The 16,022-nt window shown below is 47.4% G+C and overlaps 1 protein-coding gene across 2 annotated transcripts; it reads right to left on the reverse strand.

The window, feature by feature from the left end:
• Positions 1 to 11,399: 11,399 nt before the first annotated feature.
• On the reverse strand, positions 11,400 to 13,512 carry LOC112897260 (type IV inositol polyphosphate 5-phosphatase 9-like). 2 transcript variants are annotated; one of them, XM_025965527.1, is made up of 7 exons: positions 13,386 to 13,512; positions 13,180 to 13,298; positions 12,974 to 13,081; positions 12,568 to 12,871; positions 12,275 to 12,471; positions 11,894 to 12,169; positions 11,400 to 11,807 (listed from the first exon to the last, which is right to left on the reverse strand). In XM_025965527.1, the coding sequence occupies exons 2-7, from the start codon at positions 13,296 to 13,298 to the stop codon at positions 11,666 to 11,668; spliced, it is 1,146 nt and encodes a 381-aa protein (XP_025821312.1). In that variant the 5' UTR covers positions 13,386 to 13,512; the 3' UTR covers positions 11,400 to 11,665. The 2 variants fall into 2 exon arrangements, with proteins under 2 accessions (XP_025821312.1, XP_025821311.1); XM_025965526.1 differs by having other exon boundaries at positions 13,180 to 13,460.
• Between the last annotated feature and the right edge of the window lie 2,510 nt (positions 13,513 to 16,022).

A 16,022-nucleotide genomic window follows, 5' to 3' on the forward strand; every position in this document is an offset into this window, starting at 1 on the left:
CAGTCGGATCTCCATCAAGCACGCCAAGCTCCTTCTCCCTTCGATCCGCCGGCGCTCTACCAATTAAAACCAAGCACACCAGCAGCCCGTGACGCGAATCGATCGAGACAATGGAGGGATTCACATCCACACGCGCAAAATCAGCACCTGATGGCGGGCGCTGGATGCCTGGATCGTCGTTGCAATCAAGCAAGAAGCTCGTGGCTCGCGTCCCAGCACGGTGGCTCCACGCAGGACGCGGCGGCGTCGCCCGTCTGCCAACGCCAAGAGACGTTGCTTGGTTTCTTGGCTGCTGATGGGGCCTCCTCCAAGACGCGTGTCCGCAGCGCCTCGGTCTCGTCGACGGTCTCAGTGACCGGCCGGCGGCTGGCATGCATGGCGGTGCTCCGGCGGCGTTGCCGTGGTGGGGGCTCGATCTCCTCATGCATAATGCTTGATTGCCTCACTGTCCGGTTCCATGCCACGTAACGTACTAGCTACAATGTGCTGGTTGCTTGTGAAGCTCCTACTTCGATCTGAACGGAAACGTCTGGATGGAACAACCGAATCCCAGCCGGGTGGCCATGCCGGTCCTAAAGCTTCGAAGGTTTCCATCAAGCTTAGGGGTAGTAGTACCATTGACCTAACATCAGTAGACCCTGTACTGCAACAATTGGAACATCGTCAATTGCATGCCCACGAGACCCTAATAGAAAAGGCAGCCCTACTGTGCGAGCGAAAAGATGCCTCACAAGTCACACTGTATCAGTATCAGATCACATACTGCAACCACTGGTGGGTGCCCTAATAAGCGAGTGCTTGACAATTGGCATGTAAGCCTGCCATTGGACCGCCATCTACGCGCTGGCTCCACGGCACGTGTGTAGTCCATCCGGCATGTCAGTGGAGTCCGATGATTGTCGTCCCCGGCCCACCTCACGTACGGTCAGTGGTGGTCTCGTCGAGCAGCTTGTGCCTGACGGTTGCTGCAGGCACTATCTCAGCAGGGACAAACACGTGTCACCTCGAGATCAATCATCGCTGCCAATTCATCTCCGATAGATTGACATGGACATGGACAGAGCAACCATGGCAGGAGCATGACATCGTGGTCACTGGTCGTACAATGTGCGTGGCCTAGAAGTTGAGCCCACGCTTGATGGAACAGTGACAGTTACCTTGCTGCATCTCGGGCATGTAGCTGTTAGAATTAGAAATCGACTAAGTGTAAGCCGGTTCGGTGATTAGCTAAACACGACATTAGTTTAGGGGTAATCGAGAGAGTAACAGAGAGAAGAAGGGAGATGGATTAGATGTGCCATACCCTCAGTTGATGAGCCGGCTTCGCCGTTGTTAGCCATGGCGATGAAGAAGTTGAGCCGGAGTCGAGGATGAGGGTGAACGGGTGGCGGTGAAGTCGATCAGAGGCGGTGGCGCTTCCCGTCACTTCAGCGCCCCTTAGATCGGATCGGGTAGGGTTTTAGGTGGGCTACAGGCACGTCGGCGAACCTCGTGTCGCGTGCCCCGGCCCCCACCTCCTATTTATTTTGGCGCTGCGCGACGGGGGCCCACACGCCATTGACTTGGCTGTGCGCCCCCGATCGGGGCGCGTAACGGACTCCGGATCGGTCGTTGGACCGATCCGGGTCGAGATCAAGTTAATATTCTCCCCTTTGATCTCTACTAACGTACTCACTTCTTACGTCCGATTTCATTCAGATTAGTACATTGAGCATGTCTCGTCTCAACAGTTATTACTATTGGATTAACAGCCACAACACACCTTTCTGTTTGAAACAGAACCATACTTTTGGGCCCTTACTGTCCAGAAATCATAGACTTTCCCGTAAACCCATGCCGGCTAAGTGTTCTCTGAACACATTGGGCGGTAAGCCTTTTGTGAGCGGATCCGCTAACATCTTCTTTGTGCTCAAATACTCAAGACTGATTGTATGATCCTGGATTTGCTCTTTAACAACATAAAACTTTATGTCAATGTGTTTGGCAGCTCCACTTGACTTGTTATTGTGAGCGTAGAATACTGCTGGCTCATTGTCGCAGTACATCGTTAGTAGTTTTTCTATGCTGTCAACCACTCTTAATCCGGGTATGAATTTCTTTAGCCATTTAACCTGCCCCGATGCCTCGTAACAAGCTATAAATTCTGCATACATCGTAGACGATGCAGTGACTGTCTGTTTGGAGCTTTTCCACGATATAGCTCCACCTGCGAGAGTGAACACATAGCTGACGTGGATTTTCTATCATCCTTATCTCCCGCAAAGTCTGAGTCTGAATAACCCTCTATTACTAGAGATTCAGATCTCCTGTATGTTAGCATGAGGTCTTTTGTTCCTTGCACATAACGCAAGGCTTTCTTAACCATTTTCCAGTGTTCTATCATTGGATTACTCTGGAATCTGCCAAGTATCCCGGTGACAAAAGCTAAGTCAGGGCACGTACATACTTGAGCATACTGTAGGCTTCCGACAGCTGAAGCATATGGTTCCGCTTTCATCTGATCGATTTCATACTGATTTCTGGGACACTGAAATTTCCCATAACTATCGCCCTTGACTATAGGAGCAGGTGTTGGCTTACTCGCATGCATACCGTACTTCTTTAGTACCTTTTCTAGGTATGCTTTGTGCGATAATCCTAAAACCCCCTTGTTTCTCTCTCGGTGAATCTCAATTTCTAAAACGAATGAGGCTTCACCTAAATCTTTCATATCGAACTTTGAGGACAAGAATTTCTTTGTCTCTAATAGCAGATCAATATCACTGCTAGCAAGCAGAATATCATCCACATACAGAATAAGAAAAATGAATTTCCCATTCTTAAATTTTGCGTAAATGCAGTTGTCCTCCTCATTTTATTTGAAACCAAACTTTGTTACGGTTTCATCGAATTTCAAATACCACTGTCTGGAGGCTTGCTTTAATCCATAAATGGATTTCTTTAGACGACATCCCATCTTTTCTTTTCCTTCCACAACAAAACCTTTTGGCTATGCCATGTAAACATTCTCATAAAGGTCCCCATTTAGGAACGCTGTCTTTACATCCATCTGATGTAACTCTAAATTATAATGCGCCACTAACGCCATTATAATTCTGAAGGAGTCCTTGCATGAAACAGGAGAAAATGTCTCATTATAATCTATCCCTTCTCTTTGCGTAAAACCTTTCGCCACAAGTCGCGCTTTATATCTTTCTATATTCCCTTTGGAGTCACATTTTGTCTTGTAGACCCATTTACAGTCTACTGTTTTGGCTCCTTTAGAAATTTCTTTTAGATCCCAAACATCGTTGGTACTCATCGATTTCATTTCATCTTTCATGGCTTCCAACCATTCAGACGAATGAACGCTTCTCATGGCTTCTTCAAATGAAGTGGGGTCACCCTCCATCTGAATTTCCTCGCTATTATAGATTTGATAATCGCTTGAAATAGCGGGCTTTCTTGTTCTTTGAGACCTTCTCGGTGCCTCAGCTATCGGCACTTTTTCTACTTGGGGCTGCTGTTGCTCCCCTTGGTGTGCGGCTACCGGTTCTGTCGGATCCTGAAGGACAGGTTCCTGATTCTGACTCGTCGCCGCAGCTGGAGAACTAACAACAGGTGCTGGCACCGTAGGTGAAGCAGCAACTGGTGAAGAACTAACACCAGGTGCTGACACCGTAGGTGAAACAGCAATAGGCAACACGAAAAATGGATCTTGGATCATCGGAGTAGGTACGAAAACCCGCTTCTCCTCAAGGTCAATCTTTCGAGCTACCGTGCTCCCCCTCATCATCTGATCCTCCAAAAAGACAGCATGTCTCGTTTCTACGAATTTTGTATATCCATTAGGACAGTAGAAACGATAACCCTTCGACTTTTCTGGATAGCCAATAAAATGGCAACTTACTGTCTTAGGGTCTAACTTTCCGATATTTGGATTGAATACTTTCGCCTCAGCTGGACAGCCCCACACATGTAAATAATTTAGTGTGGGTTTTCTCCCTGTCCATAACTCATACGGTGTTTTAGGCACCGACTTACTTGGTACGCGATTAAGAATATAAATAGCGGTTTTTAACGCCTCCATCCATAGATTAACCGGTAATGTGGAGTAGCTTAACATACTTCTCACCATATCCATTAAGGTACGGTTACGTCTTTCAGCGACTCCATTTTGCTGAGGCTCGCCTAGTGTAGAGTACTGATCTACTATTCCATTTTCCTGTAGGAATCTTGCAAAGGGTCCAGGAATTTGGCCATACGGGGTGTGTCGACCGTAGTACTCACCTCCACCGTCAGATCTTACTATTTTTATCTTAAGATTTTGCTGATTTTCTACTTCAGCCTTAAAAATTTTGAATTTATCCAATGCTTCTGATCTTTTTTTAATTGGATAAATATAGCTATAACGCGAGTAATCATCTGTAAACGTTATGAACGAATCATAACCGTCTACAGACTTTATGGGAAATGGACCACAGATATCTGTGTGCACTATCTCCAAAACCCGTGAACTGTGTTTGGCTCCTTTCTTTATTTTCTTAACATACTTTCCTTTAACGCAATCGATGCAATATTCTTCATTTGAAAAATCTAACGGATGGAGAATATTTTCTTTAATTAATCTCTCAATTCTCCCCCTCGAAATATGGCCTAAACGACAGTGCCATAATTTCGCTGAATTTTCGTTGTCGCATCGTTTGCGCTTATTAATTGCGTCGTTAGTCGTGCGTTCAATACTCGTAGTATTGCTAACAGAATTCACAATCTCATGCATAGGCAACATATAAAGTTTGTCTTGTCGGATGGCAAGACCAACACACTGATTTTTAAAAATAATCTTACATTGTTCTTTGCCAAAATGACAATCATAACCATCATCTGCCAAACATGATACTGAAATTAAGTTTCTAGACAAAGAGGGTACATAAAGAACATTATGCAACTGGAGTCTAAAGCCGTTCTTTAATTCTAACGTGAATTGACAAACTACTTCAACGTCGGCTCTAACTCCATTGGCGACTTTCAGCCATCTATCCCCTCTTTGTAGCATCGTTCTTGTACTTATACCCTGCAAGGAATTAGCAACATGAACAGTCGCACCTGAGTCAATCCACCGAGTAGATTTAGAATAACTTACGTACAGGGTCTCATCTATAAATGTGATAACATCCTCACCTTTCTTAATTAAATGACTTAAAAAATCTGGGCAATCTTTCTTATAGTGTCCTGTCTTGTGACACCACATGCATTGATCTTTTTCAATGTGTGGTTGATCTTTCTTTGCACCCTTGCCTGGGTGAGTCGAAGAAGAAGAAGAAGTGGAACCTCGTTTGAACTGAGGTTTCCCTTGTGGCCTCGTGTATTTGTCAGAAGAGTTGTTTTGTTTGTTGTGCCTAACATAGTTGAGCGTGTCACCATGCGAGGCTTTAAGTCTTTCCTCTTCTTACACACACATCGCGATGAGCTTCTCTAGATCCCATGTCTCTGGGCTGATGTTGTAGTTAACAACAAAAGTCTCGAACTCTTTTGGCAGGGAAGCCAGAACCAAATGGACCACGAAAGCGTGAGGAAGCTCCATGTCCATAGGTTTGAGCTTAGATGCCATGTTGCTCATCTTCAGTATGTGCTCTCTCACACCACCGCCAGTGTACTTGTCATTTACTAACCTCTGGATCAGAGTTTGCGCATAAGCTTTTAAAGAGCCAACAAATTGACTCTCAACTTTCTTCAAGTACTCAACTGCGGTGGCGCAATCTGGGATTGCTCCCCTGATACTGTTTATAATGGAACTCTTGATGACCATCAAGCACTTTCTGTTGGAAGAGTTCCATTTTGCTCTCTCAAGATCATAGTTCATTTGAACATTTGCATGTTCTCTTTGACGAGCTTGCCAAGCGGCAGAGGTCTCTTCCGGGTCCCTCACCAGTTCCTCAGGACCAACGGGAAACGGTGAGGTGATGGCTAAGTCAATATCTGACAGTGCGAGAGCCACTTCTAGCTTCTGTGCCATATCCCATAGTTGGAACCATCCAACGGCGGTATAGCATTAATGAAGGTCATTGCGTTAGATCCTGAAATTTCAATCAAGAAAAGTGAGAACTGCTTTATAGAATGATGAGTGCATATCTTAATTCAACATTGGTCAATATTAAGACATACAAATATCTAGCTGCATTATTTCTAAAACACCGTTGGGCAGAATTAGAGCAAATGCATGGAAACTTACTTAAAAAATTATAATACTGTTATTATCAACGTTGGTCAGAAAATAATAATATTATAACAGAAGAAAAACTTAAAACTGACTCCTTTAATTATAATGTCTCGTTGGGTCTAAAATAATTAAAGGATATAACTTAATTAAATGTGCAGTGGAAAAAATAAACTGTGCTAACTTTCAGAAACATTCTAACTTACTGTCTCTCTATAGAAATTATCACGTTGGTGAAAATTAAAACAGAGATTAAACCATACATGAAATGTCGAAAAGTGTTTCTGAGAAAATACTAAAAGAGTTACTGTTTTTTTGGCCCAGAACGGCCCAAAACCGGCCCAGCCCAACGCGGCAACCGCGCGCGCAAGGCGCTGACCCGCGCACCAGGCCGCAACCTGGGCCTGGGCCAGGAAAGCGGCGTCCCGCCTGGGCCATAAGAGGCCCGCACGCCCGCGGATCGACCGCGACCGTCCAATCGTAATCGACGGTCGCGCGTCGATTTCGGCGGGTCAAAACCCCCGGGCGAGCGCGTCGCGCGAAACCCTAGCCCATTCACCTTCGCTCCCCTCAGCCGCTCCTCCTTCCTCCTCGCGACGGCAGCCGAGGCGATGGCGCCGCCGCGGGCCTCCTCGCCGGCGAGCGCGCTCGCCTGGACGTGAGCGCGCCGCCGTCGAGTGGGCTCGAGGTGGCTAGCTAGCCCGCGCACCACGGCACGGTGGAGATCTGGAGCTCGACGAGCTCGAGATGGCGCGGCTCGGGATGGAACCCGGAGCTGCTGAGCAAACGGCGTTGCTTCCCGTGGAGCAGGGGCTCCCGGCGGCGAGGTAAGTCTCCTCCTGTCTTGGCTGGTTAGGGTTAGGGTTAGGGTTAGGGTTAGGTTTTGCACGGGTTGGCTCGGGGTGCGTGGGTTCTTTCACCCCGAAGGGTTTGAATCGCTCTTTGCTTTCTTGCCTTGCAATTTCTCTCGGGTTGATTTGAAATCCTCTCCTTCTAATTGCTATTTCTTTCTTACCCGAGCCTAACTTCACTTAGTTAGGCTTACTGATACCATTGTTAGAATTAGAAATTGACTAAGTGTAAGCCGGCTCGGTGATTAGCTAAACACGACATTAGTTTAGGGGTAATCGAGAGAGTAACAGAGAGAAGAAGGGAGATGGATTAGATGTGCCATACCCCCAGTTGATGTGCCGGCTTCGCCGTTGTTAGCCATGGCGATGAAGAAGTTGAGCCGGAGTCGAGGACGAGGGTGAACGGGCGGCGGTGAAGTCGATCAGAGGCGGCGGCGCTTGGTGCAGAGGCGGCGGCGCTTCCCGTCACTTCAGCGCCCCCTTAGATCGGATCGGCTAGGGTTTTAGGTGGGCTACAGGCACGGCGGCGAACCTCGTGTCGCGTGCCCCGGCCCCCACCTCCTATTTATTTTGGCGCTGCGCGACGGGGGCCCACACGCCATTGACTTGACTGTGCGCCCCCGATCGGGGCGCGTAACGGACTCCGGATCGGTCGTTGGACCGATCCGGGTCGAGATCAAGTTAACAGTAGCTAGTGCCTAGTGGACTGTTTTAATTCTTCGAGATTTTATTTAGCAGTAAAATTCTCGATGGCCAACGCTCGGTGGACCAAGAAACCATGGGATCTGTTCATCAGGTCGGTAAGAAGAGAAAGGTTAATGCCTCACAGCATCTCATCTCTCACGAGTAAACGATTATTTCCATCGGTCACACTAGAACAGGTTTTGGAAACCAGCACAATCCTAACTTGTACATCGAGCAAAAGGGTTTTGAAAAGTTTGAGAGTTGGAATAGACGTAATGGCCAACTTGCAGAGTTGCGGTGTGGTACCACATTACCAGCAACTACTGTAGTTTGCTTCGAAAGCTTCTCGATCGATCTGAATGGAAGCGTCTAGAACCCAATCCCAGCACGGCGATCGATCATGCCAGCGGCCGGTCCCGGCCCAAATCTCTCAGCTGTTCCTCCTCGGACGGCGCCGATGACCTAAACCTAGCTAACACCAATGGGTGCGTAGGGCCCTGCACTGCACGAAACCATCGAGTGCACACTCATGAAACCCTAGAAATAAAGTAGCAGGCCCGGTGAATCGGGGAGGTGCCTCAACCCAAATAGAAGCTAGATAGCTACTGGCTGCTGTATCCACGAGCGCGCGATCGATACGTGGCGTGGCGTCGACGCCGATCGATGATTGCGCGGTCCCCTCTCCATGGACCATGGGAGAGCGAGCGAGGAAGGCACGCCATGGATCTGGTTGACGAGCAGCTAGCTAGCTTCTGAGGTGATGGCTGCAGCAGCAGCCCAACCGGGGTCCTGGGCTCACACGTGCCCTCCCGGCGTCTCCTTTCGTCGTACAGGCCGAATCATCTCAGGGACGATGGACCAACACGATGCGATCGATCTGACGTTGCACCGGTCCCTGGTGCGTACAATGCATCAAACGTGGCCACGAAACGAGCATGGTGTACTGTGACACCACGGCGCCATCGGCCGGTCGAACGGTGACCTAGCTAGCTACACGTCGTCGTCGTCAGTTGCACTTACTGATGAAACATACGTTCAGAACATGCAGTTTCACTTATAACGTGATCGAGTCTGATCGACTGTCTGCACAGGACAGGAGATGTGTTTTACACAAGATTCTGCGGCGTTAAAGTTTGATGGCGGAAGGTTGAGATCAAAACCATGCATGCTTATACACGGGTTCCATCATGAATGAGATGCGTCGACAGTATGTGCTCCATATTTCTGACTGTAGTTGTAGCAAAGCCAGCTACAATTTCTTTTGGGAGCCCTGTGTTTCTTTAAGTGGATCTTTTGCTCAATCAGCTGTGCATTTTCTTCTAATGTCTAGTCTTTTTTATTTGAAATATTATATTTCCATAGAAATTGCTAGTTCAAGTAGCAACCTGTAGGCATGTCGATGTCGTAAACAAAAACAACATGTATTCTTATCATTACAGTGCTCAACAATGTATCATAATACATATAAGTTGGGGTAGGCCATACACGCCCATAGATAAAAAGAAAATGATCCAGCTCTGTCGGTAGGGGTACCTCCTGCTAGTGTATCCAACCCGAGGGGCGCGAGATTATCCGTAACCTCGCACTAAGCCTTTAGGTGACGGGGCATACGGCCCGGACCTCACAGCTGGGGTCACGGTCTCCGGACCTCCCCCGTGCTCTAGCAGGTCCGGCGCCTCCACGTGCCCACGAGGACAAGACGCACAGGAACAGCTACCGCCGGCCTAGTCCACCGCGGGGTGGTCCGAGCCCCTACGTGTGGAAGCCGGACCCCAGGGGGCCTGCACACCTGCGCCAGATGGTGCGGCCCGGACCTCCCTTCCCATCGGGGAGGAGGAGGTCCGGTGCCGCCATGTGCCCCTGAGGAAGCAGCTGCTAAGCCAGTCCTGCCACATGTCCGGTGGCAGCCAGCCTTCTATGGGAAGCCAGCCCAACTACCGCATTAAATATGGGTAGGTGGGGTACGCGTGCCCGAGACAGGGCATGGGCTGCCCACTGATACATTGGGCAGGTATGCTGACACCATGGTAAGCCCGCCTGATACCGAGGCGGCGCGTCACATCACCACACTCTGTATGCAGACGGGGGGTGTGTAGTCACATCACAACGCCGCGCGCGTGAGCAAAGGGTAATTATGATCTGCTGCAGGAGGGCCACGGCGTACGCTGCTACAGTGCGCGCGGAGGCTACAGCACGGCAGGTCAACATAGTCCCTTCACTTGTCAGCGGGAACTGTGACCCAACAGTGTCAGCACGTCTCCCACTGTGCATGTCACTCGCACCAGGCTCTGTGCAGGCGAGACGGCACAAGACCAAATCCAGACGGAGGATACGCATGGGAGCCGAAGAGGAAGATTTCCGAATCTGTAGCATTTCAGACTCCAATATGTACGTTATTTAGTATATCGCCGGGTCCACCTATCGGGACCCCGCTCAGTGTACGCGCTCCCCTTGAGCCTGTAAAAGGGAGAACGCACACGTTAGGACACAAGCTTTCCAAAGTCCCAGAGACACTCAGACTCACAAGCAATACAACACACAGTGGACGTAGTATTTTACGCTCCAGTGGCCTGAACCACTCTAAATCCCTTGTGTGCTTTCCGAGTTCACACGCCTCTTAATCTAGCATTTCTTGGCTTCCCCCAAACTCATCCTAAACTAGGATTAGACGGGTACATTCCGCCACCTGGCTGGAGAATTCCTCCGACAAGCTCCTGATTAATGTTACGGTGCTCAACTACACTACAAATAGGGATGGTAAAGGGTCTTAAATTTTAGCTTAGACGAGGATCAAGTTAGATTGTGAAAAGAGCACTATGACCATGATCCATTACCATCCCCTAACCACAGATCCAACATGGAGCGCACATTCTCGCTCCATCATACACGCCATGGATGCCTTCGAAATTTTGTTCATTAGCCACACTGCTGGCATTTTTTCCATTGCCCATTCACTGATCAAACCAAATATGCTGTCAGTTTCTGTGTAGGACCTTACAGAATTATCAAATTAACAATATGTCAAAACATGATTAGTTTGCAGGTCGGCCAGGTCCTAAAACACATCGCAAGTGATGACAGATTAGTTAGAGCTAGCTGCCTGCTGCAGAAACATGTCAGCCAGCATGTGAACGCATGTTGCTATTCAATCATGCCTACTTGCACGGGCACGGCCCCATATGCTGAAACCTGAGGCCATGAATTGCTGCGCCTGAAAATATCTAGCAGCAGCTTCGTAACCACCAACAGTTTTGATGCGTGGCTGATGTTCCGTTAACATTGCTGATGCCGTAGGGCAGTTAGTATTCAGGGCAGTGCTTGTCTCTTATCTTCTGATTGATCTGTATATCTGAACACCCAAGACATCCAACAAGGTCAAGGCCAAGGCCAAGGCTAAGAAACGTCGTCATGGTTTCTGGATACATTTTAAAATGCATTGTCTGATGAGGGTTGACAAGTACCTAACGCCAATTGGAGCATTTAAAATCTGAAATATCTAACATTAACTTAAGTCGAGAATACTTCACAATATTATCATTGTATATCCTTTTTGTAGGTCTGATTAAACTTGAGCAGAGAAAGTGTGTCTTTAAGTTAATTCATGGTAACTGGCGTAACATTAAGAAAAAAATCATCGATTTAATCCGTAAAAGGTTGTATCCCATTGGTAAATGCATGAACCGAGTGGACAATGATCCTCGGATTCCATATCTTCAGCAGGGGAAAAGAACAGGAGATTTACATGAATTTTCCACCTGCAGATACAAAAAAAGGCGACAAGAGCCTTTCATCCTCAGGTAAATCATCGAGGGCCTATTTTGAAAGGGGACGCAGGAAACCAAGCTGTTGCGAAATTTCTCTGTTGTGAACACACTCTAAAATTTACAGTATCTCGTTTGTTAATTGTTTCAGAGGACAGAAGCCTGCAGCTAAGTTAATATTGCTTGCTTTCCACCACCTCACACACAGCGTGGAACACCGCCCTCACCGGCCGGTGATCGGAGAGCCGGTAGCCACCGCACCGCTCGTACCGGATCTGCCTCATCCCCTTCCCGCGCCAAAGGATCCGGTCGCACCTGCAAACAAATTGGCAGAAGCAAACAGCGTCAGAACGAAATCATCTGACTTGCAAGATCGATAGATTCAGTTGGGCGTGTCAGACCATGCCGGCGCGCGGTGCCGCTTCTTGTCGCGGCCGGCGATGGCGCTGCCGTCAGCGCACCAGCAGAACTGATCGGAGTTGCGGTGGTACTTGTAGGTCGGGGCGAAGGTGATGTGGCCCTCGCGCCAGCCGTCGAACTGCCGGCCCGCGGAGAGCTCGAGCAGCAGCTCGTCGCTCTCCAGCAGCATGCTCCATTTCCTGGCCCTCACCAGCTGCCGCGCCTCGGCGTCGTCCATGGCGATCCGGTAGTTGAGGTCGCCGAGCAGCACCACGCGGCTGCGAGTACACAGGAAAGGATTCGATCAGCGAGCTGTTGCCTGTTGTTTGTTGCCACTGGGAGGAGGTTCAGTGGTTCAGTGGTTCAGAGCTCTGGCAACCTACTCATGGTCAAGAATCTTCTTGGGCATTTCACCCGGTGCCCGCGCGCCGCCGGAGTAGAGGAAGCTCGTCCTCGAGAGGATGTCCGCCGCGTCGGCGTTCCGGCGTTGCGCGTCGCCGTCCTCGCCGCCGGAGGCCAGGTGGCAGCAGACGAAGCAGAAGCTCGTGTCGTGCAGCAAGAACCGGACCGACACCGCGCCCTGCGTAGGAGCGTACGCACGCCGTCAGGAGAGTGGCCTTGCTTCCTCTTCCTCCTCCGGTTTACCGTGCCCGTGCGTGGCGACTCCGCCGCTTACCTTGTTGCCGAGCCGGCCAAGGACGCCGGCGCCGACGGCGGAGACGCCGGGGTGGCGGACGTGCCGGCGGAGGCCGCTCCTCGCCCAGACGGAGACGAAGATGCCGACCATCTGCTTGCTCACGACGCACCTGAACACGCCCTGTCCGTGATCCATCGCTGCTCCTCGCGTCGCGTCTTCTCCATCCTGCACGCTCCTCCTGCTGTTCAGTGCGTCCTCGATGAGCCGCTGCCACTTCATGGCTGCCGATCTCTGCTTGGGGCCGAGCACGCTCCTCGCGTTCAGTGGCACGATCTCTTGGAACCTGCACCGTGCAGATCAGCGTCGCGAATCTTCACTGCAGCAACTTGACGACGACACTACTAAGAGATCTCATGATGGATCAGCAGGATCAATAGCGAACTACCCGAGAACGTAGATGTCGTGGGAGCCGGCCTTGGTGTCCAGCCAATCCTCCAGGTCAAGATCATCCGGCGGCGCCTCGCCGCCGACGTTCCACGTGCCGACGAACACCCTGCACCAACAGGTCGTGCTAAGATTCGTACACCATCGCATTTGGATTGACAAGCTAGCAAGCTCAATTCGACGCGAGGTGCTGCAATGGCCGCCCACCTGTAGTTGACGACGGTCTCGCTGTGCCCCTCTTGCATGCTGCTCTTCACCAAGCCTACGAACTCGGGGACGAATCGATGACCCGGCACCCTGCTCGCCGCCGATCTTGGCCAGATCATCTGGAACAGGGGAACGGCGATGAGTTCACGTCACTGGGACAAGTCAGCACAGGTTAGTGGCTCTTTCAGTGGGGAGTAGCAGGGAACCTTGAAGGACTAATGGGACGGCATGAGGGTGCAGGGATGGTTCAGGTTCAGGTTCAGGTATGCAGAAGTCTTGCTTGTGTATAAGATATATAGGTGAGGCAAGTTGGAGCTGGGACAGGGAGAGATCAGGCACAATAAGAATGGGCAGTGGGGCACTAGCATATGATTGTGGCAAGAGCAGGAGGTGCATGTTGAGCATCCACACATTTGGTAAGGAGCTGTCAAAGTCTCCGTGCCGGCAGGTTTAGTTAAGGAACCAAGACCTAACAAAATCTTCATTTTTTTTCATTTCCCAACAAAATTTGACTCTTTTATGACAGGGTGATAATCTCACACGTTAGATTTTGTTCAACTAGGTGTGTGCACTGCAGGCTTGACACGTCTCCATGACACAAAATTATGCCCATAGCTTGCTTGGACCGATTGTATGTGTGCGTCCATGACCTTCAACATATTTTAAGAACATGGCCATCCAAATTGTCTATTTGATGAGTGGTGTTAGTTTTACTAAGATAGTATGGACATTTTCCCCCTTTTTATTCCAACTGGTGTCATAAGATCTAGTTATTTTAGTGTGCACACTTACCAAGATTTATACCACAAATATATGCCTTTTTGCAATCTCAATGTTAGATTTCCTATTGTACACGTGCCAATTATCTTACTTCATATTTTACATGCAATATATAAAAGGCATTATATAGTTTTGTAAACTTGATTTTTTTGCAACTATATATGCATGGGTTTAAAATTTGTCTAAACCATTTGTTTATTACTTCTATATTCCTTGAAAGTGTGGCATGATGCACATGTGCTCCAAAACTGAACCCAATTATGCACATTATTAAATCATGTAAAATATGGAGCCTACAGAGTCATAAAGTACCTCTTTCCCAGATAACCACAATACTTCATCCTCTTCCTGGCATTGCCTGTTGTCATCCCCAACTCCGCACCTTCTTGTTTTTCACCAATTAATACGATAATTTCTAGAACTTAGAGTGAATGGGGTGGCTTCTTTCTTAACCTTGATTCAATTTTTTCATTATTTTTTAAAAAATTTTAGCTACCAGTTAGCTATATTTTACATGGTCACTAAGTATTCCTTTCCCAATGCATATGGAGTCAAATTTATTATTTATTTTAGAATTAATTATTTATAAATTGAATTAACCTAGACTCCTTATTTAGGTACTTCATTTCTCACGATCATATGAAAATGGAAATGCAATTTTTTATTTATTTTAATTCCCAACTTTGCTAAAAAGGTAATATCTAGACCTGGAGAGCAAATGAGGTGGCTTATTTTAACCTTGATCTAATTTTTTTCATGAGTTAATTTTGAATTTAGGTTGTAATTAACTGTATTTTATATAGATCTTTATTATTTAAGTATTGCATTTTCCAATGCATATGGAAGTCAAAGTAGTATCTTTATTATTATTAACCCCAATTTTTCCTATTTCTTAATTGTATTTAACTGGAATATATATTTTACATCCAAGTTGAGAGTTCATTTGGAATTCAAACTCCTAGTTTTCTCTTATTTAAAGTCGAAATCTAGTTAATTATCAAATGTGTTCGCACGAGAGGACCCTCAAAGTTGAGCAGCCGGGGAGGACAATTGCCGGGGAGGATGAGATACCAAAGCTACAGATGAGCAACTTGGGCATACCAAAATATTTATTGCTATCTGTTTGGCATGCTAGCTACCTAATGTTGTGCCAATGCAACCAACAAACCTGCAACTTGTATGCTTAGCTTGAACTTTGCCAGAACTTGGTTGACTCTTGTGCACGCCCACAGAAACTGAAGATCTATTAATCAAGCAAATGTCTTAGATTGCTAGCGCTGACAGTTTTATGTTTTCCATGACTACAAATATTTTTTCTTTCCATGTTCTGCTTCAGAAATATATATAATTGGCACTACTTCAGTCAATAGTAGCTCATGCTCGGATCTTTCGACTTTTTTTAGGTGAAATAGAGAATTTGGTCCCTCAACTTTATCCCAAGGGTCAAGTTCGTCTCTTAATTTTTAAATTGGCTAATATAGTTCCTCAACTTTTTTTTTAGGTTAAACTTGTTATTGTACTGATATTACACTCTATAATAATATGAGATAAATGCAAAAGGTCTTTTTTACCCTTATTTTTCCCCTCCTCAATTTCAACTGTTTTGTGTCACATTTTCGCTCAACTTTTAACAATATTTTATATGGTGGTATGTAGTTATGCAATAAGCAGCTTTAATTTTACTCTCTATACGTTTGCAATATAATACGATGCATGGATAAATAAAATTCTATGTTCCAAATTAAACACTTTTAATATTTAGCTCTTCAATGAATTTAGAAATGAATTTAGAAGGGAACGAGATAAAAGTAAAGAGGACTTTTTGCATAAATATCATATTATTATGGAGTATAATATCAGCATACGGATGGGTTTGACTCAAAAATAAAAGTTGAGAGATTATATTGACCAATCTGAAAGTTGAAAGATTAACTTGACACTTCGCTCAAAGTTGAGGGATTAAAACGTCTATTTTACCTTTTTTTTACCTTTGTTTCAGCGAGGCTCTGTGTCCTTGCTTGCGCCTGTGTGGGCGATTGACCAAGGCAGCTTCATCGCCTCTC

Source organism: Panicum hallii, chromosome 6, assembly GCF_002211085.1.
Source record: "Panicum hallii strain FIL2 chromosome 6, PHallii_v3.1, whole genome shotgun sequence".
NCBI classification, from domain to species: Eukaryota; Viridiplantae; Streptophyta; class Magnoliopsida; order Poales; family Poaceae; genus Panicum; species Panicum hallii.